At 46.5% G+C, this 27,084-nt stretch overlaps 2 protein-coding genes across 5 annotated transcripts; both read right to left on the bottom strand.

The window, feature by feature from the left end:
- Window positions 1–201: 201 nt before the first annotated feature.
- ADIPOR1 (adiponectin receptor 1) lies at window positions 202–17,234 on the bottom strand. 3 transcript variants are annotated; one of them, XM_025380734.1, is made up of 9 exons: window positions 17,023–17,234; window positions 13,053–13,119; window positions 9,765–9,999; window positions 7,563–7,679; window positions 6,112–6,283; window positions 4,364–4,550; window positions 3,152–3,339; window positions 1,411–1,604; window positions 202–1,092 (listed from the first exon to the last, which is right to left on the bottom strand). In XM_025380734.1, the coding sequence occupies exons 3-9, from the start codon at window positions 9,903–9,905 to the stop codon at window positions 964–966; spliced, it is 1,128 nt and encodes a 375-aa protein (XP_025236519.1). In that variant the 5' UTR covers window positions 9,906–9,999; window positions 13,053–13,119; window positions 17,023–17,234; the 3' UTR covers window positions 202–963. The 3 variants fall into 3 exon arrangements, with proteins under 3 accessions (XP_025236519.1, XP_025236517.1, XP_025236525.1); XM_025380732.1 differs by lacking the exon at window positions 13,053–13,119; XM_025380740.1 differs by lacking the exons at window positions 13,053–13,119; window positions 17,023–17,234 and adding an exon at window positions 16,746–16,822.
- Window positions 17,235–20,355: 3,121 nt separating this feature from the next.
- LOC112632221 (NADH-cytochrome b5 reductase 1) lies at window positions 20,356–25,742 on the bottom strand. Of its 2 annotated transcripts, XM_025398026.1 has the most exons (9): window positions 25,659–25,742; window positions 25,217–25,366; window positions 24,996–25,068; window positions 24,355–24,461; window positions 23,847–23,976; window positions 23,083–23,166; window positions 22,119–22,204; window positions 21,542–21,641; window positions 20,356–21,175 (listed from the first exon to the last, which is right to left on the bottom strand). In XM_025398026.1, the coding sequence occupies exons 1-9, from the start codon at window positions 25,671–25,673 to the stop codon at window positions 21,003–21,005; spliced, it is 918 nt and encodes a 305-aa protein (XP_025253811.1). In that variant the 5' UTR covers window positions 25,674–25,742; the 3' UTR covers window positions 20,356–21,002. The 2 variants fall into 2 exon arrangements, with proteins under 2 accessions (XP_025253811.1, XP_025253810.1); XM_025398025.1 differs by having other exon boundaries at window positions 20,356–21,641.
- Window positions 25,743–27,084: the final 1,342 nt, after the last annotated feature.

Here is a 27,084-nt window from a genome sequence, read left to right as displayed (position 1 = left end):
TAATTCGTGCAACAATTACATAAAAAAGCTGTATTGGGGAACGGATGCTAGGAATTCAATTAGGTTCATTTATTGGCCTGCATGTGCCAGCCTGTCAATGCCTATGATTCAAATTTGTGCCTCAGGAGAATCTGAAATTATCACAGGTCTGACTTAATCTTTTGGAGTTGTGTGCAAATAATCAAGACCATACATGTGAAATCTTTGAATGCCAAGTGTCTTCTGTACTTTCTTTTATTAACATCATAGTCTTTGCATCAAGATACATAGCAATGATAGCAGGTTTCTTTTTAAAGCTTAGTATTAAATATTAAATATCTTTCCCCATTTAAATTTTACATTACTCTGCCAAGAAAAAAAAAAAAAAATTAAAACTCAAGTTACTTGAAGCCTGGACACACTTCCATGATTAGCCGGGCTAGGTAAAAGTTGGTGGCTTGCTTCTTCCTGCTCTGTAAGCAGATCCAGGCCCTAGAAAGATGGGACCAGGGTATATAATTGTTTTTGAAAAGTGTGCTACAAAAATGGATGGCCTGTTATAAGCCAGGATACAAAGTTAAGGATGGGGGTAAGGGAGGGACATTTACTTCCAGAAAAAAAGACAGAATTTCTGAAGAGTCCCAGTCCAAAATTTTCCCAAAATGGCTGGAGGAGAGGATAAAATCTCAACATGAGTTTCAAAGTACTGTCTCTGTGAGGGACCGGTAGATGCCTTGCTGAGGAGGGTAACTGCTGGGGGGGGGATGGCTAAGTCTCACCATGCCCCATCCCCAGCTAGGAGAATGGAAATGGAAAGTTTATTGCCCAGTGGGGGTGAAACTGGGCTGAAGCTTGGTTGGTACTGAATTCTCTAAGAGGTTTCTTCTGGAAACAGACAACTCAGACTCTTCCTCTCACTTCAGCAAAGAAGTTATTTTTAAAAGCACTTGGGAAGTTCCTCCTCCACCCCGCAGGTGGGAAGGCTCAGAGAAGGGTGTCATCAGTACAGCCGCCTTCCAGGCCGTAACGGAATTCCTGAAGGTTGGAGACCCCATAGAAGTGGACAAAGGCTGCTGCCACCACCAGGACATGGAAAATCTGATGAGACTGGAACTGTAGGAATAAAAAAGAGAAGAGCCTTTAGGATAATGCAAGGAGGAATAAGAAACAAGTAGGAGAAAGCATTTGCTACTTCTAGTTTCTCCTTAATTAAACAAATTTGTTTTAATATCATAAAAGTGGTATAGTTTTAAAAACACAGTCCTTGTCAGAAATACACCAAAATGTTAACACTGACAATTTTCCTTCAATGTACATATATGTACCTCCACACACTCTATGATCCCAGTCTCTCACCACCTTTGCCTCAGACCTTTAAATGTGGGCTGTTCATTCACCATCACAGGCCCTGCTGGAAGACTCATTTCTTACCCATATGTCAAATTTTCCAGGAAAGAAGCGCTCAGGAATTCGAGCAGCATAAAGGCCAGCTCCAGTGATGTACATCACAGCCATGAGGAAGAACCAGCCCATCTGGCCCACTGTGGTGGCCTTGACAAAGCCCTCAGCAATAGTAAAGTGCATGGTGGGCACGACGCCACTTAAGCCAAGTCCCAGGAACACGCCTGAACAGAACAGACAGAAGACTGTCAGACAAGGAAACAGCCACCACATGGAAGGCACTGCTTACTCTGAAATTTCAATGTTTATGATAATTAGCTATTTTTGGATGAACAGTACATGTTTAGGAAACTTAGTTACCAGATGGATAACACTCAGCAGATATTTCTTCTATGTCCTGAATGGGAAGAAGCTGTGTAAGTGCTTACTACCTTTTAAGGAGCACCAAGAACAAACATCTCGTATTTTTCATTATCTGTTAAGGAATTTAGGTAAAAATGATATGTCAAGACCCTCTGATGTCTAATTTGGGTACAGAACTTAGATGGCAAAGGCTTCAGTTGGCTCCCAAGTCAGAGAAGCGTACAGGAGGCTTCCTGTTAAGATCATAAAAGTCTTACATAACCGGGACTCTGACCTCCTGAGTAGACAGATATACCCAGATTAGCAGTTATCCTGTAGCTGCCGGGACACACAGATAAGGCAAGAGCAAGGGAAGAATGGGTACTTGTCTCAATACCATTACACTACACATAACTGAAGGGCAGGGACTACCTCTCCATCTTTGTAGATACCCTTGTTTAAGCACAGTGCATGGCACGTGGCTGGTGCTTGATAAATATTTCATTATTATTTTTCTTTTCTTTTCTTTTCCTTTTCTCTCTTTCTTTTCTTTTCTTTTTACTTTTTTTTTTTTGACATAGAGTCTTTCTTTGTTGCCCAGGCTGGAGTGCAGCAGCGCAATCTTGGCTCACTGCAACCTCTGCCCTCCCTGGGTTCAAGTGATTCTCCCGCCTCAGCCTCTCGAGGAGCTGGGATTACAGGCGCCTGCCACAGCGCCGACTAACTTTTATATTTTTAATAAAAACAGGGTTTTACCATGTTGGAGAGGCTAGTCTCGAACTCCTGACTTCAAGTGATCCGCCCGCCTCGGCCCCCCAAAGTGCTGGGATAACAGATGTGAGCCACTGCTCCCAGACAATATTTAATTAACTGAAGGTTAAAATATAGCAGATATTAATTGTAAAGGAGCAAAAGACTAGTGGTAATTGGTGGTGTTGCTGCAAGTAATGAAAGCTTAAAATAAGAGTCCAGATGAGATGAGACAACACAAAGATGTTTATGCTTGTAGCTACTACTTTGTTACCAGTGTTTATGCTCAAGGTATTTTCATTCACCAAACCAGGTATTCCATTCCCTTAGTAAAATGCCTCTGAGAGTTTTAATTTTAATCCATTGGTCTGAGCTTGGGACTCAGGTCACTAAAATTACTGTGCTTGCTACATTTTTAAACTGTCACAGACCAAGTATAAGAGTAGCTATATCTGTGCTTGCAGTTAATTGACCAGCTGGGTAATGATCTGTCCTATTAGCATTCTACTGAAATAGTATGAACTGAGCTTTGAAATTGATGCTGTTTTGAAAGTTCTGAAACACAAATCAGGGCTTGGGTGGGGTTCTCAAGCTGCAAACCTTAAGGCTCAGATAGGTTTGAGCCTATTAGGCCTAAGGTCTAAATACTTTTGAGGTTGACATATGTCTTCCGACCTACCTGCTCTTGTCTGCCGGTGCTTAGGAGTGGCAAACCGGTCCCACTGCGCCACAATGATGGCAGAAATGCCCAGGACACAGACGATGGAGAGGTAGATGAGCCGTGGCTGTGGGGAGCAGTAGAAGGAATAATAGAGCCAGGGGACAAAGCTCCCCATAATTAGAAGAGCAATCCCTGAATAGTCCAGTCTAAAAAGAACCACAAAAATGAAACAAATCAGTGGGAGAAATGAATTTGTATGGCTCCTTTAACTAGCTCTTTCTGTTCTCCACCTGCTCCCAGATTGAACCATCCCCTCACTTCCCATACAATCTATCCTGTATTCTGGATTAAAATTCCACAAGGTCACTTCTATTTTACGATGGAAAAGTCTCTAAGAATCCCCATTCAAAGAACTCTATCCCTTTCCCTTACTAGTGAACAGCTGTATCTCCCCTAGTAGACACTCGAATATAGAAATTCCATCACAATCCAGCTGGTTCCCAGCATCACACTCAGGAAGGGCTTTGAAAATTCTCCTATTCTGATAGAATGAGTTCTAAAAACAAAATTCTTAAATTGGGAGTGGCACTAAGGGATACTCTAGCTTTTTCTATCTTAGTTGACTTTTTAAATGAGGAAAATGTACCCTTCTTACTGATGTTGTTAGGAAAAACAAAATAATATACCACTGTCACCACCAAAACCAATAATAACAAAAACAAGCAAACAAATAGAACCCCAGGCTCACAGCTGGGGAAGAGAGAAAGCACACGATGATGGACATCTGGAGCTTCCAGCAATGCATGGGCAGCAAAGATAAGCTTTACTTGACTGGTGGGTAGAAGCACCAGCAGAATGAAGCACAGACTATTCACCACACCCTACTCTGGCTTGGGCTAATAGTAAGTTACGCTAGGAATGGGTACAAGGTCTTGGAAAGCAGCCAGTGCACTGGCACTCTAAGCCGCACAAAAGATAGTACTTTTCAGGTAGAAAATATATTCCACAATTGGTCCCTCCATCTGTTGAGGAGGATGCAGTAAGTCTGTTCATTAACTGTTCAGGAGAAAAGCTTCATCACCCCACTATCCCCACAGAACAGAGAGGTTTTCCTCTGGCATATCAAGAAACCTTTAGGAGTAATATGAGCTCCTAGCACCCAGTAAGCACTGGGATCTCAAGATGTGACAACAGTGCACAGTCCTTTCCTATGGTGTTCTTTCAACTCACTTGGAAAAAGTCCGAGAGACTTTCTCTGAATGACAATAGACGGTGTGAAAGAGCCAGGAGAAGCTGAGGCAGAGCACTGCACCCAAAAAGAACATCCCAAAAACCACCTTCTCCTGTAGAGGGGCCATGAAGTACATATTTGGTCTGAGCATGGTCAAGATTCCCAAAAAGAGAAACAGCACGAAACCTGCAGGAGGGTAAAATTAAAAAAACCTGTAAGAAAAAAGGGAATGTGTACGCTTTGACGGTTGATGTTTTTGAATCAGTGAGCTACGGGCAACATCACTAACGATCAGGGAAATAGAAATTAAAAGCACTATGAGATACCACCTTACTCCTGCAAGAAAGGCCATTATTAAGAAGTCAAAAAACAACAGATGTTGGCATGGATGTGGTGAAAGGGGAATGCTTATACACTCCTTGCGGGAATGTAAATTATAAATTAGTATAACCTTTATGGAAAAGGGTACAGAGATTCCTTAAAGAACTAAAAGTAGAGCTACTATTTGATCCACCAATCCCACTACTAGGTATCTACCCAAAGGAAAAGCAGTCATATGAAAAAGACACATGCCCATGTTATGTTTATTGTAGCACAATTCACAACTCTAAAGATATGGAACCAACCTAAGTGTCCATTGACCAATGAGTGAATAAAGAAAATGTGGTGTATATACACCATGGAATACTACTCAGCCATAAAAACGAATGCAATAATGTCTTTTGCAGCAACCTGAATGAAGCTGAAGGCCACTATTCTAAGTGAAGTAACTTAGGAATGAAAAAATCAAATACTATGTATGTTCTCACTTACAAGTGGGAGCTAAGCTATGAGTATGCAAAGGCCTACAGAGTGATATAATGGATTATGGAGACTCAGAAGCGGGAGGGTGAGATAGGGGTGTGGGATAGAAAAACTACATATTGGGTACAATGTACACTGCTCAGGTGATAGGTGCATTAAAATCTCAGAATTCACCAGTATATAATTCATCCATGTAACCAAATCCAATCCCCACCCTTTGTAGCCCAAGAGCTATTGAAAAAAAAGAAAAAATCAGAAAGCTATGAGGTTTAGCTGTGTAACTGCAGTCAAAAGTTTCAAAGAAAGTGGCACCGGTCACAGAAACCCAGACAAAAAGACCATTTTTTGAAACGTTGGCATTTTACTTTTTTTTTTTGAGACGGAGTCTCGCTCTGTCGCCCAGGCTGGAGTGCAGTGGCCGGATCTCAGCTCACTGCAAGCTCCACCTCCCGGGTTTACGCCATTCTCCTGCCTCAGCCTCCCGAGTAGCTGGGACTACAGGCGCCCGCCACCTCGCCCGGCTAGTTTTTTCGTACTTTTTAGTAGAGACGGGGTTTCACCGTGTTCCCCAGGATGGTCTCGATCTCCGAACCTCGTGATCCGCCTGTCTCGGCCTCCCAAAGTGCTGGGATTACAGGCTTGAGCCACCGCGCCCGGCCTACATTTTACTTTTATAGTCGGAAATTATGAAGTACAGGGAATTGTCTCCACCTAGAACAGTTCTGCCAGGGATCACAAAAGAATATCTAGTCCCAGTTTCTTTGGTTTCTAGGCCTTTTACTCTCAGTCTTAAAGATCAGTGATCAAGGGTCAACCAAGGTCATTAGTAGTTTAAAGGCAGAACCCCAACTGTCAATGAATCCGAGCAACTCTGTTCGGCTCTATAATCCCTCGGCAGTTAGGGAGACAATGAATTCGACTTTTCCCCATCCAAACCACTCACCAAGCAGATGGGTCCAGATGTTGCCAGTTTCTGTATGGATGCGGAAGATGCTCTTGAAGCAAGCTCGAAAGGAGGGCATGGGTGGTCTGTGACCATGTAGCAGATAGTCATTGTCCTTTAGCCAGTCAGGGAGCACATCATATGGGATGACCCTCCAACGTCCCTCCCAGACCTAGAACATATACACTTTCTCTAGGTAGGGCACTAGAGAATAGTACCTTCCCCAAGGACAAGCAATGATGGAGAACCAGTCTAAGAAGATGTCAATCAGGCTCTGAATGGTCCTAGGTAGTAGTGGAGAACCAGCCTGGACTGGGAGATATCCAAGACATAGCATGAATGGGACTAGCAGAGTCCTGACTCATATTTTGACCATTAAAAAAAAAAAAAAAAAAAAAAAAAAAAAATCCTGGCTGGGTGCTGCGGCTCATGCCTGTAATCCTAGCACTTTGGGAGGCTGAGGCGGGTGGATCACCTGACGTCAGGAGTTCAAGACCTGCCTGATCAACATGGTGAAACCCTGTCTCTACTAAAAATACAAAAACTGGGCATGGTGGCAGGCACCTGTAAACCCAACTACTTGGGAGGCCGAGGCAGGAGAATCATTTGAACCTGGGAGGCGGAGGTTGCAGTGAGTGGAGACTGCACCACTGCACTCCAGCCTGGGTGACCAAGCAAGACTCTGTACTCCAACAACAACAACAAAAAATCCCTTTGTCTTTGTTTTATGTTAGTTTATCTGGAGAAGTTTTAAGTAAGTGTTTCTCAACCTTTTAAGAAAATATGGTGCAACCAAGCTGGGCACAGTGGCTCACGCCTGTAATTCCACCACTTTGAGAGGCCAAGGTGGGCGGATCACCTAAGGTTGGGAGTTCGAGACCAGCCAGACCAACATGGAGAAACCCTGTCTCTACTGAAAGTACAAAAATTAGCTGGGCGTGGTGGCACATGCCTGTAATCCCAGCTACTCGGGAGGCTGAGGCAGGAGAATGGCTTGAACCCGGATGGCAGAGGTTGCGGTGAGCTGAGATCGTGCCATTGCACCTGGGAGACAAGAGCAAAACTCCGTCTCAAAAAAAAAAAAAAAAAATATGGTACAACTTCCTTTAGGCTACTTGAAATCTCAAAATTGACATACTGAATAAAAACAAAACAACTATAAACATCATTTTAAAAAGCACACAGATCCCTCCTTTGCCCCTCTCCAGGAGATTCTATCTCATGTCCCATCCCTCCACCAATTAGATTCTAAGTTCTTTACCACGTCTTTTTAGAGTAGGGGTTCTTAATCTAGGATCCATGCACTATGGACAGGATCCAGGGAGTAGATGGCAAATCCACTCCTTCCCAGGAGTAAAAGCTCTTCAACCCAGTGGAAGCTTGCTGGCTGGGGACATCCCAGACAGGCCTGCTGCCCTTCCTCTTCCAGGACAGAAACTCATAGGCCATACCTTGTACACAAACTCCTCCATCTTCTCCATGGCGTGGTGGGCTTGCAGGGGAAGTGTCAGTACCCGCACCTCCTCCTCTTCTTCCTGGGGCACTGGACATGTTTGCTCTTCTTCAGCCTGTGGGGGAAAAACCCCACAACAATCCAGGGAGTCATCTCATAAACTGTACTATTCCAGAGCAGAGACGCAGAAAAACCCAAACCTAACGCCTTCTGCCCAGCCTCTTTCCTACAGAGGGTCTTGTGGTCTCTTCTCCAAAAGCATACATACTTAGTTTACAATACTAGTTAGAAATTTATTAATACTTCATAAATGCTGGAGTGAACATCTATGCAGTGTGTAAAAGGACTCTCACAGAGACTAGCATTGGGGGAATGCAGGATTAGCATACCAGCTCTAGGTACTGAATGACATCCTTTCCTCTAGGATAGTGGTTCTCAACTTTCCTCAGTTTCCCAAAGAGTTCTCTCTTCTAGGCCATTACATTTTCTTTCTTTTCTTTTTTTTTTTTTTGAGATGGAATATCCCTCTGTCACCCAGGCTGGAATACAGTGGTGCAATCTCTGTTCACTGCAACCTCCGCCTCCCAGGTTCAAGCAATTCTCATGCCTTGGCCTCCAAGTAGCTGGGATTACAGGCGCCCACCACCACGCCTGCCTAATTTTTGTACTTTTAGTAGAGATGCAGTTTCACCATCTTGGCCAGACTGGAACTCCTGACCTCAAGTGATCCTCCCGTCTCGGCCTACCAAAGTGCTGGGATTACAGGCTGTGCTACCAGCCCAGCCTACATTTTCAAAACAATGAAAAAGACAGAGTCTCAGAGAGTTCCATAACAATAATTCTGTTCAGAGTTCCCTGTTCACTGACTCTAGGGATGCTGTCATGATTGAAACTTTGTATCTATAGTAGCTCCCAGGAGTACCAGGGCCTCCAAACTGGTTCCATGGAAAACAGCAGTACTGACTCCAGGGCCTAAAAGAGCACACCCAGGAGAGCACTTGCCTGTGAAAGGAAGGGAACTTTTCTCTCTCTCTCTATCCCAAGGCTCTGAATCATGTCTATAGAAAGCCTGGCAGTTCAACTCCTTTTCTGGGCTATTTCTCTCCTGTTGTTGATGGTCACTGGTAAACACATTGTCCATCTTAGATTTTGTGCTACAGCTTCCAGCCAGCCTACCCCAATGTCCATTCTCTCTCTTCCTAAGTAACAAAGTCCACAGTTTTGTTCAGGGTGGCAATGTTACTGCAATTTTACTCAGGCTGCACTTTCCAACCTCCACTGCAGCTGAATATAGCTATGTAAGTAAGTTCTGGCCTAAGTGTTATGAGGTACTTCCTGATAGTCCCTTTATTTTTGTTTTTCTGAGAGGGGGTTTCACTCTTGTTGCCCAGGGTGGAGTACAATGGCAGGATCTCAGCTCACTGCAACCTCTGCCTCCCAGGTACAAGTGATTCTCCTGCCTCAGCCTCCCGAGTAGCTGGGATTACAGGCGAGTGCCACCACACCCAGCTAATTTTTGTATTTTTTAGTAGAGATAGTCCCTTTAAAAGGGAAAGAGGTGGCCGGGCACAGTGGCTCACACCTGTAATTCCAACACTTTGGGAGGCTGAGGCAGGAGGATCACTTGAGCCTAGGAGTTTAAAAGATTAGCCTGGGCAACATGGCAAGACCTTATCTCAATAAGAATAAAAGGGAAAGAGAAGGCCTTTCTTCTCCTTTCCCTTCATGGGGGGTAGAATGTGGGTATGATGGGCAACATATTAAGAGTGATGGGGGAGAAACACAGGTGCCTGACAGTGGTAGAGTCTCCATATTAGCCCTGGATTGGTTACTTCTGAAATTCTTTTGCTTGAGAGACTTCTGTCCTGTCAAACCTGTAAGGATTTTTGTGTGTTATATGAAGCCAAACCTAATCCTAATTGACTGCTTCCTTCATTCATTCAGATATTTACTGATTATTTATTGGACTGCAGGCCTTGTGCTAGGCACTGGCGTTACAAAGATGAGTGAATTCCCAAAAGCTTACAATGGGGAAAGCAGACAACAAGATGTTTATAATAGTATGATAGAGACTCGGATAGAGACATTTCCAGAATGCAATGTTCCTCCTTTTGGACACTGAGATCTTAAAAAAGAGAAACTGAGAGAGTTCTAAGGAGAGAAACTAAACAAGGGGATGACTCCTGGGAAGATGACTTACTTTGGTTGGGTTGGCGATTACCCGTTTGCCCTTCTCTTCTAGCAGGGGTCCTAGTTCAGCCAGTTCCACCGTGTCAGTTTCCCTGTTACTGGCAGGAGTCCCATTCCCCTGTGCCACCACAGATCCTTTGTGGGAAGACATCTGGCTGGTACCTCAATACCCTGCAGCTTCAGCTTGGGGAAAGGTTGGGGTCTCTCAGCCCCAGGAGGCAGAGATCGCCCTGTGATAGTAGACACTAAAAGCAAACACAAATATGAAGGATTGACAATTTATTCCTCTTACAGTTTCATTTCTATACTCTAATATTGAATAAGAAGCTAATCAACCCATATCCTGTCTCCAATTCTAAAGGCCAGTTAATTGCTTAAATGAAATCTATTCCTGTCCTCCCTCTTTAACGTCAGCCTTTACCCAGAACCTCACTGATCTTATAAGTAAGGCTGAAAATGTAACACCTAGTTGCTTGCTTTCAAATGATCTAAGGTTACTGCACCAAACTGTCACCACAGAAAAACAGCTACCCACCCTCAACTCACTCCCACAGGTATGGAACCATTTAGTGAGAAGAGTCTCACCTACCACTCCCAAAGCTCACTCTGCCCAAGAAAGGCCTAGCTCTGAGACTGAGGAACAAAAATATAAAGCCATCATCTGGCTGCAATTACTACAAGATCATCCAGGCTTAGAAATGAATTAAATGCCAACTGAACTCAGTTGGACCTTATCTACAAATGCTTTGATAAATGTGTCATGCATACAAAAGGAACTTGGTTATGGGACAGATGCCTAGTGGTTAATTTCTCTGCGAAGTCTACTAATTCTATTATAGCATTATAGCCTGAGTTCAACCCTGGGATAACAAGCTTTCATTACAATCTGTCCCGCAAGCAAGCAAGAACTTACCTGGAAGCAGGAAGGTAAAGACAAGGAGGCAGCCCCAGTTTACCCTCTGCCACACATACCTAATAACCAGCTCCGCAAGAACTTGTTTCAACCACCACAACCCATAATCTAAGCCCCACTCAAATGAGTATTTCAGAAACTAGAGACAGGCACACACAAAATCAGAAAAACCCAGAATTCCATTTTCTAGGAAAAATCTCGGACACTTTAGGTTTTCCTGGGTTGGACTTTCACAGTAGTCTTTAATCAGGCCTCAGGGAAATGCAAATAAAAAAAGAGGGAAAGAGGGAGAAAGTTTCCAAAGATTTCCACTATGCTGTAAATGATTAGTTCTTTCCCCACCCCTACCCCACACAAAGGACTTTATTAGTTATAGCAACAGCAGTTGCCAGAATATTAGCATTTTCTGGCATTGGTTACCCAAGCCCCACCCAAACCCAAATAACCACATTGCAATGCAGGGAGGGCCAGGTAACACCTGCGCATGGAGTGGGTTGCATTCCGGGAGAGGAAACTTAAGCTTAGGGAACTCCAATCTTTTATATTGGGCAGTAAACATAACTTTGCTCCTGAGGGAGACACTATATCATCCATGGCTATTCACTATATACAAATATCTTTGATATCTTGTGTTAGTTCTTTTTTATCTAAGAGTAATCACAATTCCTTCTCAGGGATTATAAATCTCTTTCTCTGACTCCCCAACTCTGTCTGTCTCTCTGTCTCTCTCTCTCTCCCCCTCCTTCCCTCCTGGAGCTGGGACACCCTTCTTTTCCTGCCCTTGGACATCAGAAACTCCAGGTTCTCCTGCCTTGGGATTCTGGGACGTGCACCAATAGCCCCCTGGGTTCTCAGGCCTTCAGCCTTAAACTGAACCAGTTACGGACTTCCCTCGTTGTCTAGCTTGCAGATGACATACTGTGGGACTTAGTCTCCGTAATCTCATGAGCCAATTCCCCTAATAAATCCCACCTCTATCCATAGGTATGTATCCTATTGGTGCTTTCTGGAGAACCACTTACTAACACATCAGGTAAGGGCAATCCTCAAGCTTCTAAACAGTCATGAGTCATGCTACGCTCAACCCACAAGCACAGCTGAAAGCAACCAGCAATTTAGTCCAAGAGAGACAAAAACAATAACTTGCTATACAGCAGACCTTTATATGGTGTCAACACATAGGCAGTTCCTCTTCCTTTAAATGTGCAAGACTCTGACGAGATGCCAGCACACAGTCATAGTGAACAATTGGGCTCAAGGAGAACAGGAAGCTGAAGGACTCTGAAAACCTTGAGGATGGGCAACCCACATGACAGGGACACTAGGAAATCTTTCTCAATAGGCTGACCTCAAAACATATTTCCTCAAAGTGAAGTACTACTGAATCAGCACCTTTACTAAAAAAAAAACATTATATCGCAAGCAAAAAACAAAAAACAAACAAACACTTTATATCGCAAGCAAAAAACATAAATAGTTTTGGGCATCTTGGATAAATCTGAAAAGAGGGGCACACTTAGCTTGCGATACTGTTGGCAGTAATTTAGATCAGACCACCAGGGCAGAAACAAAAAAAACAAAACAAAATTCTGGTTCTGAGATGCAACACACGGATCATAAGATAATAAATATACTTTATTTTGGTTAGAACCCATTTCAAAATGAATGAATGGGGCAGATTCCAGCTTGCGAGCATATGACTTAACTTCTAGCCACTTAGATAAGGGCTTACGCACATTTTCTTGTGCTTGTGGTGGCTTCTCTTATCCCTTTCCCCAGAGTAAGTCAACACATTCATTATTTAGCAAGTGTATTTAGGAACAGCACCCTAAGGCATTCTAAGATACTGTGCAAAATACAAGTTGAACAAGTTATAGCATTGTTTTCAAAGAGCCAGATAACATAGGTAGTTTGTCATATGCACAAAAATAAGTGATACAATTTGATTGCTCCAGGAGGGCAGTGGAGGGAGAGAACCCCTCAACTAGAATGGTCACACACTAAATTTAGTCATTTTGAGTGCTATGTAACTATTTTACTAGAGGCAATGAGAATAATATAGAGAAAATTTAAGGTGGGCAATTAGGGTCCAAAGATCATATGCAGAATCCAGCTTGGCATTCTTACTAATTTCATCATTTGATCTGAAAAGTTTTTATGCCCTCAAGTCTTCTGGTTATCATCAGCCTTTTCCCTTTTCAGTCCAACACAATTACTATTAGTTCTTCTGATTCCCTCTAGCTCCTCTATCACTAGCTCCTATATCACCTCTACACATCTTCTAGACCCAGAGTCACCAAAACCTGAGACCCCAGTTAACTCACAAACCAGCCAACAGCTACAACTCATCATACAAAATATATCATCATGCATTAAAGTACATACAATGGAGGTCAATGGAGATCATGTCATCATAGTGAGCAAAGTCCATTGTCCAGTTTGGTCTTCTAAACTGTAGTAACACAGAGACAGGAAAGGGAGAGATAGGGATCGGACGTCTGGCAAGAAAGAAGAGCAAATAATACTAGGATCTGAAAATACCACTTCTATGGGGTGGATCACTCACAAACAATGGAGAATTACAAGTGTGTTTTAGTCTATGATGTAAAATCAGAACAAACCCCTAAGGTGTTAGAATGATCCTAGGAGAGCCAACTTTCTGCCAGTTTTCTATGTCCTTATGTATTTTAGAGGAAATGCCTTTCCCCTCAAGCTTGCCACACCCAATATTGCAAATTATATTTGAACCAAACTCGACTGAGTGCATTTTTGATGGGATTTCTTCAACTCAAGCTAATAAACTTTTACCACTAAGCTTTCCAACTGGGTAAACCTAGGATATTAGAGAGTAAAGCTGTGGAGCAGGGAGGTGTTTGTACTCCTATAAATAAGATAATCTTGTGCCAAACTTGGGGAAAAGACTGATTTTTAATCACCAGCCAGTTAGCTGGAGAGTTACTTCACTGATAGTTTTTGGAGACATTTATATTGTGAACCAATTTCCAAGTTTTCCAGGTTATAGCACACCTTTCCGGGAGGCAAAGACACAAAGTTTCTAAGAGTTTAGTTCCCGGGCCTTTAGAGAGTCTGTGGGTAGGCTCTATCCATGCCTAGCCTGATTCTTGTGCTAAAGCAAGACCAGTCTAGCAGTATAGATAAAGAACACAGTCATCTTTCCCCTTATCTACTGTATGTTAGGGAGGATAGTTTCACAGCTTTGTTGGAGAAATATGAGTCAAAGCAAAAGCACATGTTTGAAATCACCAAACTACAGTAATAGGGCCTCAGCTCTCCTACTTGATGCCAAGCGTCCCAGAGTCTGAAGTGGAAAAACAATCTGACTTCCTTCGTAGTTCTTCCCCAACAGAAGAAGTCTTTTAAGAAAGGGTCTTGCTCGGTCATCCAGGCTGGAGTGCGGTGGTGTGATCTCAGCTCACTGCAGCCTCAATCTGCCGGACTCAAGCGATCCTCCCACCTTAGCTTCCCAAGTCTTAGTAACTGGGACTAAAGGCATGTGCCACCATGCCCAGCTAATTTTGTTTAGTTTTTGTAGAGACGAGGTCTCACTATGTTGCCCAGGCTAGTCTCGATCCCTCCAGCCTTGGCATCCCAAAGTGCTGGGATTACAGGTATGAACCACTGTGCCTGACTGAAGAGGTGTTTTTGAGCCCTAACAGACAGGCAAACTTTGCTAATGTTATGACAAAAAAAAGTGAACAGTATACAGGCATATGAAGGATTTTAACGCCAGCCCATTTTTTATTTTTTATTTTTGGAGTCAGGGTCTTGCTCCCAGTTCAGTCAGTTCCAGGCCCAGGCTGGAGTGTGTGGCATGATAATAGCTCACTGCAGCCTAGTACTCCTGGACTCAAGCAATTCTCCTGCATCAGCCTCCCAAAGTGCTGGGATTACAGGTGTGAGCCACCGCGCCCAGCCAATGCCAGCTCCTACTTTTTTTTTTTTTTTTTTTTGGAGACAAGAGTCTTGCTCTATCCCCCAGGTTGGAGTGCAGTGGTACGATCTGCTCACTGCAACCTCCGCCTCCCAGGTTCAAGCAATTCATTCTCATGCCTCAGCCTCCCAAGTAGCTGGGATTACAGGCACCTGCCACCACATCCGGATAATTTTTGTATTTTTAGTAGAGACAGGGTTTCGCCATGTTGATCAGGTTGGTCTCGAACTCCTGACCTCAGGTGATCCACCTGCCTCAGCCTCCCAAAGTGCTGAGATTACAGGCATGAGTTACCATGCCTGGCCTGTGCCCCCAACATTTCTGAGCAGGAAAAAGGAATCAACTTCGAGCATGGTGAGAGGAACAAAGTCCAGGAAGTGACATTAGGGACAAATGGACATAACAACATTGATGAGTACTGACCCAAGAAAAAAACCTCATCATAATTCACAAAGCTTCTAGATATAAAGATGACTGCTTATCTTACCTGTGTGATAATAAGTAGATGGGACAGGATAATGTGGTAGGAGTGTTAAAGGTTTTCAGTTTGACTTTGTATTAGAAGTCAAAGGAAATTTCCTAAGGAAACAGAGAACAAATATACTGGCCTAGAAAGAAGGGCAATTTCTTAACCTTCATTAATCTGAGAATACGGATTACTTACAATATGCATGGTGTTGTGGTCACAGAGACAAAGCAAAGAGGAGTCAGAGGGTTGAAATGGTTGTTGGCCTCTAAACGGGGGAAATAACTTTCCTAATATCATTCTACAAGGCTTAGTGCCATTATGTGCAGGAGGAATTCAAAAGAAAAGCGCAACTTTAGTTGAAGTGATCAGAAAAGTTTTGTGGAAGATTTTATGAAAGGAGCTTGATAGGTGGAGATGGAAACAGGGCATTCCAGGAGCATATATGGTGTGAACAAGACATGAAAGAGCACAGTCCCCAGGGCAGTAAACAATTCATTTTTCCAAAGAGTCCTGGAAAGGTAAAATGAGGCCAGACTGAAGAAACTGAAAATAGCCTAAAAGCCTACTTAAGGTGGTGTACTTTATAAATCAGCAATGGGGATCGGTGGATTAATGTTGCTTCCTGTTACTTTTCTGAGATTCTCTCCTACCTGCAGGCAAAGTCTTGACCACTGAGAATAGAAGGCTTTCAGATTCTACTCTACAATTAGGTATAGTTTTGCGGAGGTCTACCCTAACATGGGCCTTCACAGGAAACACTGGTTTTTATGACTGATTTCCCAAGTGCAAATCACAATATGGGTACATAAAAGTTACTCCTGGAGTAAATACACTTAGCAGCTGCAAGCCGGAACCCCGACATTGCAATCTGTTTAGCACCACCCTAAATTCCTGGCAGTATACAGATACTATACAACCTCAGGAACCGAAGTTGCACCATGGTGCCCTACCCAACTACTAGCAAAAGAGAAAAGCAGTGAACAGACCCCACTATTACTTCATTTCAGAAAAGAACCAGCCATTATAATCTTCATTTGTTTTGAAGACCGCAGCCTATGTATTCTCAGCTGTATTTTCTAGCCCGTCTTCCAAATTATTTGAGGGAAGTACTATGGTTAATCTACTAAAGAACCATGGCCTCCTGGTGCTCCTCTGACATCTGAAACGGTGTAAACTGAAATTGGCCTTGTCAGTTTCCCATTCTCCCACGGAGCACCAGAGGGAAACACTTACCTATTTTCTTAAAATCGAAGGCTTGAAGACCAAAATTCTCAAACAGAAGATAGTATACATCAATCCTAGATATCTCAGCTAATGAAATTTCATTTTCCCCCAAAGTAGCTTCGATTCTGCCCCGCATTTCAGCCTTCAGGATTTCCTTAACCCTGCAGAGCGATCACCAACCTCCCTTCCCACCCCATCAAAGTGAGGGCACTGTCACGACGTGGCTTGCCAAAGATTGTTGGTGTAGGAACCTTTGGGCTTCCCCGCCACCCCGTGCGGCTGTTCCCCGCTGAGAGGCGGTTCGCAACCTAGTCCCGCAGCACTCCCTGCCCACGCGCGGCGGCCTCGGGGCCAGGCTTAGCTCTGGCTGTCTGGTCCCGATCCCGGGAACCCATGCATCTCCACCCCGTGGGGCTAAAGGCGCAGCACTCACAAGACTGTCGGGAGTCGGGGGACAGCCGGGGACTAGCGCCCACTGCACCTAGGCCTCTTCGGAGGCGGCGCGCAGTGGGAGGGGCCGGAAATGTTTACAACCTCAACCGGCTGGACGCTGGGAGGCCGGGCGGCTCCAGGGCTGGGGCCCGGGCCCCTTGGCACTTCGGAGCGGGTTCCCTCAACGGCTGTCTCCTCCCCAGGTCTGGGTCGGGGCCCCCGGGGTCCCCGCGCTCCCACCGAGTCCCCGCCCACCGCGCAGCCCCGGGGAGACTTACAGCCTGGCGGGCGGGCTCTGCTGGGGGCCGCGGTCCCCGGCGCTACATCCCGCGGCGCTGGAGGCGGCCTGCGGCCGAGCGGCCCCGATCTTCAGCGCCCTCCCCGCGCCGGAAGGGGCGCGCGACCGCCCGCGTCACCTCCGCAGCCGCGTCACCTCCTCGCGGGCTCTGCCTCGCCCGTCCAATCCCAGGCCTTCTCGCGGAGTCCCAATCACAGGCCCGCGCCCGCCGGCCACACCTCCCGCCCGGAGCCCAGCTCTGCCGCCCCGCCTTCCCTGCCGCCTGCCCACCCCCTCCGCCGCGGCCAGGTAACCTCCACCCGCCCTGGGCTTGCGGTCGCTCGTCCGATTCCACACTCCACCTCGTTCCACTTCGTTATCGCAGCCTGAAGTGCGTGATGGAGAAGGAATTTCAGAGAATGAGGCCGAACGTCGGGAGGGAATACTGAATTTTCTACCATACACCTTGTCTCTCATCTCCTCTGTCCCCAAGGCTAGTCGTTTCATCTCTGAAACACTTCTTAATCCCTTCTTCAACCGCACAGTCCCTCCCTCCCACAAACTACTGATCGCCTACCATGTGCCAGGCCCTGGGCTAGACCTCAGTCTGCCTCCTGTTACTTTCTTGTCAGAGAGCGGAATTGTTTCTAACCACCCTTGCTGGTGAACCCGTGCCCCCGCTCCTGCTCCTACAGGCACCCAGAGTGCAGATCGGGGAGACGACATAGGGTATAGTACAGCCCTTGTCTGAACCACACAACACAGAAGGGGATTTCAGGGTCTGCCATTTTCTCATTTCTCCCAAGAATGAAATAGTATTATTTTATTCCCACTTTTCAGATGACGTAACTATCATTTGGAGGGGTTCAGTAATGTGCTCAAGGTCACAGACTGGCCAGGGACAGAAGCTTGGCTCTATGTGACTCTAGAGCCCACGCTCTGGAGCCCCAGACACAGCAATACACAGTTGCTGAAAAGCAGAAAAGCAATGTCGATCTTCCTCTTGTGAGCGAACCTTCAACTCACAGGATTATTATAAGGATTAAATTATGTGATATAGATAGAGTACTTGGCACAGTACCTCAAAAAAGTTTTAATTTTTTTTTTAGGGACACGTTCTCACTGTCACCTAGGCTGGAGTGCAGCGGTGCAATCATCAGATCATAGCTCACTGTGCAACTAGTGCCATTCTAGAGGCAGAGAAAGTGACTGATTGTAATCTGATATAGGTGCCTCAGGGACGTGGCGTTAATTCTCTTGGTCCTGGTTAAAAGCATGGGCTCTGGAGTCACACAGAGCCATGCTTCTGTCCCAGGCCAGTCTATAATCTTGAGCACATTACTAAATCCCTCCAAATGATAATTACCTCATCTGAAAAATGGAAATAAAATAATACTATTTCATTGGGTCTTTGTCAGGATTGAGTGAGATAATTCATGCAGGTTCTTATGATGAGGCCTGGTCAATGGTAAGTGCTTTCTAAATGTTAGCTATTACCGTGTTGCCCGTTGTATAAAACCCTCAGAAACTTCCCACTGTCCAAAGGATTGAGTCCAGGTTTCTTCAGCATAGTGTTTCAAGGCCCTTTGTGAGCTGGCTGTAACCTCTAAGGCCTCATCCTCCATTTTCCCTCTGGCATGTTGGGCCTTGGTGAACTAGTTCTTTAAAGTGAACTTCTCTTTCATTCCTCCAGGCTGTTGCACATGCTGATCCTTCTGTTGGACTGCCCTTCTCATTGTCTGCTGCAAGATGCCAGCAGATTACAATGCCCACTTCTAGGTTTGAGTTTGGCCTCAGACAATCCTAAATTTACATTTAGGCTCTGCCAGCCACTTACCAGCTGTATGACATTTGGCAAAGTATTAATCTTCAAGTCACATGATTATCATAAGGATTAAATTATGTGATGTAGATCGAGTACTTAGCACAGTACCTGGTACATGGCTCAAAATATTTTTGTATTTTTAGGGACAGGCTCTCACTCTGTCACCTAGGCTGGAGTACAGTGGTACGATCATGAGATCATAGCTCACTGCAGCCTTGAACTCCTGGGCTTCATGGGATCCTCTCACCTCAGCCTCCCAAGTAGCTGGGCTGCAGATTTGTGCCACCATGCCCAGTTAATTTTTTATTTTTGTAGAGATAGGGTCTCACTATGTTGCCCAGGCTGTCAAAAAATGTTAACTCTCTTTCCCCCCTTCCTCCCTTTCTGAATCTTTCTCAACTTCTTCCCACTTTGTGTGTACCTCTGCTATGGTATTAGTCACAGTGTTATAATTATTTGTCACTTGTCTATCTTAGACTGTGAGTTTTTTGGGAGTCTAAGACCAGTCTTGGTCACACTTGTATCCTCAGGGCCTAGCACATGACAGATCCTTAATAAACGTTTGTATGTTGAGTGGATGAGGCAAAAACCCATGCAAGACAAGGAATGGTGATCTTCCACGTGGGAAATTCTCTTTACCAGCCTGCTTCACTGTCTGAGCCCAACATTCCTAAGCAAGATTTTCCTTCCTGGAGGTGAGGTGGCTGAGACTGTGTTACAGAGCACAGTGCATACACATATTAGCTGATCAAGAAATGTTGGATGGCACACCATCAACAGAATTTAGTGAAGGCTCTGCCCTAGGGAGGGGTGAATTCTGAGGGTCCTACAAACCTTTCTCTCAGAAGCCCCAGAAACAGCAATAAACAGTTGCTGAAAAGCAGAAAAGCAATGTTGACCTTCATTCTGAGCCCACCACATTGTTTTGTTGCAATGAAAGTAACAAAGAAGAATCTAGAGAGGCTGCCCTAGTCCTACCCTGGGAAAGGGAGTAGATTGGGTCATGCTCTCATAGCAGAGGAGAAGGGCGCTCAGGACAGATGGGCCTGGGGGAGGCCAACTCTATCCGGGCATCAACAAGTCTGGCCAGGGCTGGTGATGTCAGGTTACTTTTTAAAGAAGGCTCCTCTTCCAAACAGAAAGGCAACACTTTGATTTGTGTGCCAGGTTCCCTGAAGGATAAATATGGTGAAGGATGGGCCAAGAGAAGGAGGAAGGGGAAGAGTAGCATATCAAGGGAACACTGTGAGGAGCAAGTGGGCTCAAAAATGTCCCCTCTAATGTGTTTTCTCCTTCCCCCACCTTGAGAGCCTCCAGGGAGAAGCAGAGCTCTGCCTCTGCTGAGACAGCTGCTGAGATGATCACTGAGTCTGCTGGCAGCTAATATTTCAGCACATGGTACAACTTCTCAAAGGTTCTTTGGAACACCTGGGAGAGTTCCACGCTGGCAAACCCTTCCTCCCTAGGTCCTCGGGGATTTGGAAACAAGGACCCCAGACACAACAACCCTTTCAATATCACACAGGGGCCTCAGCCCCATTTATTTGCACAGCCAGGCGTTCCTGCCACAAACAGCAGTTTTCGATTATCAGTAGCTGTTTCCCTCTAGCCTGGGCAGGGGCTGAGAGAGACACACACAGAAATGTGATATTTCAGACTCCTTTGAGATCTGAAGAAACCATTTCCTCCTTTCTTGCCATCTCCATAAGATACCTCTGGAAGTATGCTCAACTTATACTCACATGTACAGATTTGCCCATAGGTTAAATAGTGAAGGTTAAGTAAAACTCATTGCACAGACTGTTCCTTTCATCACAGACACAAAGAAGGTGAGACTAAGATGCTATCAAGGAACTAGCCAATCTTGGACCAAGCATACATGCTCCCTTTTTTCTTACTCCACGGAAGAGACTGCTCCATGGGCCTCTCCTGGACCTGTTGCCACGGGGAGATTTAGGAGGCCTTCCAAGGAATGACTCAGCCTTGGCCCTCTTCCATGGCTACAGGAATATTGTTCCTGCAGGTACTATCCAGATTTCAGCTCTAGATGGAACGAAAATAGCTGAAACTCTCAGGAAAGGAATCTAGGGCTTATAGTGCTTGAGTACTGATGGGGAACAATGGCAGCAAACAGCACCAGGGAAGCTGGAGGATGCTCAGTAGGTGAATCGCATCTTTTGCGAGTAGCCCAGTTTGTCCAAGTTGGGATGGCAGGCCAGCTGCACCATTGGGGGTGGCCCACAAAGCAGCACCAGCACATCATCCCCTGGAGCAGGCAGGTGTTCCCGGATCATGTCGGCAGTCACAAAGCCCTTGCTGTAGGCCCAATCTGAAGTTTGGGGAGAAGAAAGTACTTAATACTCCAGATACATGCTGGCAAGCGGGTGTGGTGCCATGAAACTGGCCAGGGCCCTGAAAAGCTATGGAGAAAGTGTCAAGTAGTAGTAGCAGCTGGGAATGGGTATACTAAGCCTGCCTCAGGCTAAGCCTTAGCAGCACAGCCATCCCTGTCACCCACCTGGTAAACAGGAACCCAAAGAAAAGGGACCAGGAGATCCCTGTGTCTGTGCAGTCAGACTTCCGAGTTGGCAGTGTGAGGCAAGGTTGATTTGACCAAAGCCAGAACTCACAAAGGGGCAAGGCTTTGATTTTGATGATGAGGGGTTAGTGGGATGTCCAGAAATGGGAAGGATACCTTTTGGGGGATGATCCAGAGTGAACCAGAGCTTAAAGCGATTGGGATAGCGGGCCTGCAGTTCCTCCAAGTCCTCTCGCAAGATGATATCCTTTTCTGTCTGAAATGCAAAGGGGAAGGAAAGTCTTTAGGAGTCTTCTCAGGCCCACATAAAAAGTTTTCTGCTATAACAACTTTTCAACTAAGAAAAAGAATGTTAAGGGAATGCAAAAGTTCTAGGAAATAAGCAAGACTTGCAGTGCTTTTAGGGAGTTAGGATAAGGAGAAGAGGGGAACAGCCTTTATCTACATATTATGAAGGAATAAAGATGAATATTTAATCAAGAAGATCTAAGTTTCTGTGCTCCAGACTAGATGCCTTAAAAGTTTTCTTCTTTCCTTGGGGGCCAGTGAAGGAATGTGATTCAGTGCTCTGTCCTTTCTCCTCCTTATTGAAAGAGGAACCTGTACCTTACAGAGGGACCTTGGGCAGAAGCTAAAACAGGGCACTGGGCCAGTTCTGCCCATCCATACCGTGTCTCTTAGCCCTACCCACACAGCAACTTTGAAGTCTTAGGGTGGAGGAAAGCAAACCAACCTGGTTGGCAAAAAGCAGAAAGCACTGGGTTGGATCTTCAGGGACTTTGAGGATGGCCCGGATCAGCTGTAGCATTGGGGTGATTCCTGCATGAAGATACCCCACAATGAAATGTACTGGCCACACTCTGCCCTGTCCTGGGTCCTTAGCTGACCAGCCCTTTCATCTTCATTCTGCTCATTCACCACTGCGCTCCATTTTCCTTTAGCATTCTCATCCTCTAAACTCCTCCTGCATATTCTCCAACATCTGCATTTCCAGGCACCCTTCAAATTCATATGAGTTCATATTGTAGAAATCTTTCTTAGGAACCAATCTAAGACTCTTAATGAAAGTCCTTTGGAGGCTAGGACTTCAATGTCACGGATGACTACAAGTACCTCCAGATTCAAAGATGAGGGTTCTAGAACACTGTATTTGCAGAGGTTAAGTGCATGTACTTAGGCATTAGGTAGAGCCAGATACTAATTTTGCTCTAGGCCATTACAAGCGAAATAACCCTGTGGAAATCATTTAGCCTCTCTGGACCTCCATTGTCTCTCTGTAAAAGGGAAAGGCTAGTACCTACTTCATAGATACATATATATGTGTCTAATTTATGTGTCTAATATATAGTAGTGTATTAGACTACACAGTGTCTAATACATGGTAGTGTCCAATGTTAATTTTCTTTCTTCCTAGCTAGTCATTCCTAGCTGCTTCTCTCTTCTCTCACCTAAAAACTATTAGATCCATAATATGAGGAAAACCCATTTAATTTGTTTCTCTAATTCCATCAGTTAAAATTTTTTTGGTTTCTACCTGGTTATGATTTTGTTTTTCATATGCTAGGGAGCTCTAAGCATTGCTGGAAATCCCCTGATGAACAGCTTGGCTATGATTACCAGTCTTCAGAGGGTCACCTAGGAATTTGCATGGCAACAGGCAACAATAGTGGGAGAGAAAGGCCCTCAGTGTAATGCACCTGTCCCGCCGGCAATCATTCCCAGTTTCTTCGCCACTCGGGGTTCTGGTGGAGATTTCTTGTTGGGCTGAATGTTAAAATGCCCTGAGAAGTCAAGTGAAGAGAGCAGTGGAAGAATAAAGTCAATACACCGAACTTAGAAAACAAATGCAGAGTTGAAAATATGCCCGAGGCCAGTTGAGCAGCTGCTATGACATCTGATCCTGGAGCTTGGGTGGAAGTTTGACTTGAGCCAGCCCTGACAATAATATACTTGAGGGACAATGGGGCCAGGGCTATCTGTGAGTCAGTTCAGGGCCACACAGCATTATCAACTGCTTCTGGCAAAGTGTCACTCCCCGGTGAAGGAGACAGGCACGAAGCCAGGTGTGAATCTATTTTCCGAAGTGACACACAGCAGCTCCAGGGACTTGCTAATGCACCCAGCTGTTCCCATGGGAAGGGCTGAAAGCTATCTCTGGCTCTCTCCACAGCTCACCCCGGGGGGCAAATTTTTGAAGGAGGGGAAGAGGGGCACATGTTTGCTTTAGTAATCTCCACAGCTGCCATGGCTAGGGAATTCAAGTGGAGGAGGAACTGCTTCCTGTGGCAAATGGGGCTGAGAAACATGCCTTTCTGTCGTATCAGTGCTATGTTTAGAAGGAAGGGCGTCCCCGGCCCTTACACACGTGCACACACATGTGTACACACAGCCATATTGTGCCAAGAGGACTATGGGAACTGATAAAGTGGGAGACAGGTTCAAGGAGAAAACAGGTCATTACCTTTTCCAGTATAAGTGAGCAACCCGCTTGGCCCCCGAAACTCCACCACATCCCCAATCTTCAGGCTATCTAGGTACTGAGACATCTTCCCTCCCTCAGGAAATTTGGGGTGCACACCCTTCAGGTAGACCTTACAAGACAGAGAGAAAAATACCTTATTTGGAATGTCAATGGTTTCTGAGCCCCATGTTGACTAAACCTCCCTGAGGCTGGGGCAGGGATCAGATATGTGCTATCTTTTCCCCATCTACATACTTTCTTTTTTTTTTTTGAGTCAGAGTTTCGCTCTTGTTGCCCAGGCTGGAGTGCAGTGGCGCAATCTCGGCTCACTGAAACCTCCGCCTCCTGGGTTCAAGCGAGTCTCCTGCCTCAGTATCCCGAGTAGCTCACACTTTTTTCATATCCACAACGTATATACCATTTCCGGCTATCAGGCACATCTTAGAAATTTCTACAAATCCCAGAAAGAATGGGTAAGCAGCCCCAGGGTCCCTTCCTAGCCCCTTACCTTGATGACAAGATCCACGTAGCCTTGATCCTCATCACTGGTGACAGGAGTGTACGGTCTGATGACCAGGCTGCCATCAATTCGGGTGGAGAGGTAGATATGTTTGCCTGGGGACCGTGCAGAGAACTACATAAGGGCTGTCTGTGATGTGCTGCATCCCTCAAAATACTCAAAGAGATTTGAGAGGACAAGATGTCTTGCTTCCTGCTGTGGTTCCAAGGAGTTACCAGGCAGGGAAGATTCACCCCGTTGAACCCTCAGTTGGATCTCTCATAAGCCCCCAGTTGAGGAAATGCTTATTTCCAGCGTTTCCTGCCAGTTACTGCCAGGACCTTGACAGATGAGTCAAAAGGGTCTGGGCAATGGGAAAAAGTTAGTAGTGCTTGCTCAGATGGAGTAATTAGCAAATCCTGCAGGGAAGAGGCAAGACTGTTGAGTGTTAAAGCTGGTTGGGGGCCACGGAAGCCACACCCTAGAGGGGCCCAGTGGCACCTCACGGCTTGGAGGATGCAGAGCCAAGTGGGGGAAGGGGAATGGTGTGTGGAGTAAACCGGTTGAAGCAGCCTGTTTCATGAGACCCCAGGAGGGGAGTCACCTTCTGAGGATACCAGGGAAAGGAGCCCATTCCACACTTTCCTTACCCACAGGCAGCCCCAGAGTGTGGTGGGCGGTGGGCAGGGCAAAGCGGAACCTCTTGGTGTTGTGGCTCACAGTCTGGAGGGTGGAGGACACAAGTGTTTCACCAAGCGCGCCTGGCGCTGCCACGTCCCTTGGACATCCCAACCACCATGGGTGCTGTACCCTCCATGCCAGAAGCACTCTGGTCCCCTCCTCCACCCTGCCCCTTTCTTCCCCAACTTACCGTCTTGTCTAGCAGTCGTAGCAGGTACTTTTCATTGGGGTCCAGGAGAGTGACCTGAGGCCGGCGGGACCTCCGAACCAAGTAGGAGCCCACAGCCAGGCCGAGCAGAGTGACCAGCCCCACCCCCAGGGAGGCCAGCAGGACTGGGCTCTGTGGGTAGAGGAGGCAGCGTAACCGCCAGGCTGGGAAAGAGCCCGGGGCTTGGGTGCTGACCGTCCCAGGGGTGGCGATCCCAAGCTCCAGCGCGGAGGCATGCCAAGGGCAGAGGGGTAACCTGACAGGGTCCCGAGCCCGGATGTGCGGGACCGGGACCCCAGCATCCACGGTGGGCCCAGAACCCTGCGGGGCGGGGTCGACAGCGACAGCCCCTGGTCCGGAGCTGAGTGGCCAGAACCAGATGGGGAGGGGTCCCCCAGTGGAGGATACTGAACGAGGGTCTTACCGGCTGGATCCCCATGACGGAGCACCTTTTCCTCCACCACCCGACAAGCAGACAGTGCGCCGCGGGGCGGGTCGGAGGGCCGGGCAGGCCTGAGGCTGGGCCGGGCAGGAGGCGGGACCTCGCGGCGCCGGGGGGGCAGGAGGCGGGGCCTGGCGGGGGGTGTCTGTCCGGGGCGGGGCCTAGCAGGAGGCGCCGGCGGCTGGGCCTGTTGGAGGCGGGGCCCGGCAGAGGCGGGGCTGGTCCTCTCTGTGCCCCACCCGGAAAGGGAATTCCGCTACTCGGTAGCTCAGGGTCTCCGGTGCTTATTCAAGATTTTTTAATTTTTTATTTTTTTCGCTCTGTCGCCCAGGCTGGAGTGCAGTGGCGCGATCTCGGTTACTGCAACCTCCGCCTCCCAGGTTCAAGTGTTTCTCCTGCCTCAGCCTCCCGAGTATCTGGAACTACTGGCATGCGCCTCCACGCCCGGCTAATTTTTTTATTTTTTTATTATTTTTTTATTTTTAGTACAAACCGAGCTTCACCGTGTTGGTCAGGTTGGTCTCGAGCTCCAGGCCTCAAATAATCTACCCCCTTCGGCCTCCCAACGTGTTGGGATTACAGGCGTGAGCCATCGCGCTCGGCCCAAGATCTTTTAAGACCGCAGCTCCAGTCTTTCTTCCCAGCGAAGTGGTCCCTGCCACTTCGACCCGCTTATATCCGAACAGGATGGGAGTTCTGCCTAAGGTAGAACCACGCTAAATTGGGGGATTGGAAATCTCTTGAGTGCGGGTGCTGAGCGGAGAGTGTTAACCATGAACCGGAGACAGGCTCAAAGTAGAGCAGAAGGGCCTGAAGTTAATCGCTGTGTAGCCACCTTAGTTTTTCTTTTCTTTTTTTTTTTTTTTTTTGAGACGGAGTCTCGCTCTGTCACCTGGGCTGGAGTGCAGTGGCCGGATCTCAGCTCACTGCAAGCTCCGCCTCCCGGGTTCACGCCATTCTCCTGCCTCAGCCTCCCGAGTAGCTGGGACTACAGGCGCCCGCCACCTCGCCCGGCTAGTTTTTTTTGTATTTTTTAGTAGAGACGGGGTTTCACCATGTTAGCCAGGATGGTCTCGATCTCTTGACCTCGCGATCCGCCCGTCTCGGCCTCCCAAAGTGCTGGGATTACAGGCTTGAGCCACCGCGCCCGGCCGGGGCCACCTTAGTTTTTCAACCGGTTGAATTGCAGCAAGAGAATGGAACAGCCCGGAGGAGTCTCTTACAGGAGTGAACAGTGGCATGGCAACTTCATTTCCTGGTACCTTTTGACAAAAGACTGATTTTGTTTACAGCGCCAAGCTGTCAGCCTATCAGGATCATTCAGGAGCTTCCTTTGGCTTCAGAGTCCAAGCTTCACATCCTGATTTGGGTTCTTGTGCCCTTAGGGTCAAAGAAATTGACTTTTGAG

The sequence above is a fragment of the Theropithecus gelada genome, chromosome 1 (assembly GCF_003255815.1).
Source record: "Theropithecus gelada isolate Dixy chromosome 1, Tgel_1.0, whole genome shotgun sequence".
Classification (NCBI taxonomy): Eukaryota; Metazoa; Chordata; class Mammalia; order Primates; family Cercopithecidae; genus Theropithecus; species Theropithecus gelada.
This window is presented reverse-complemented; position numbering and strand designations above follow the sequence as displayed.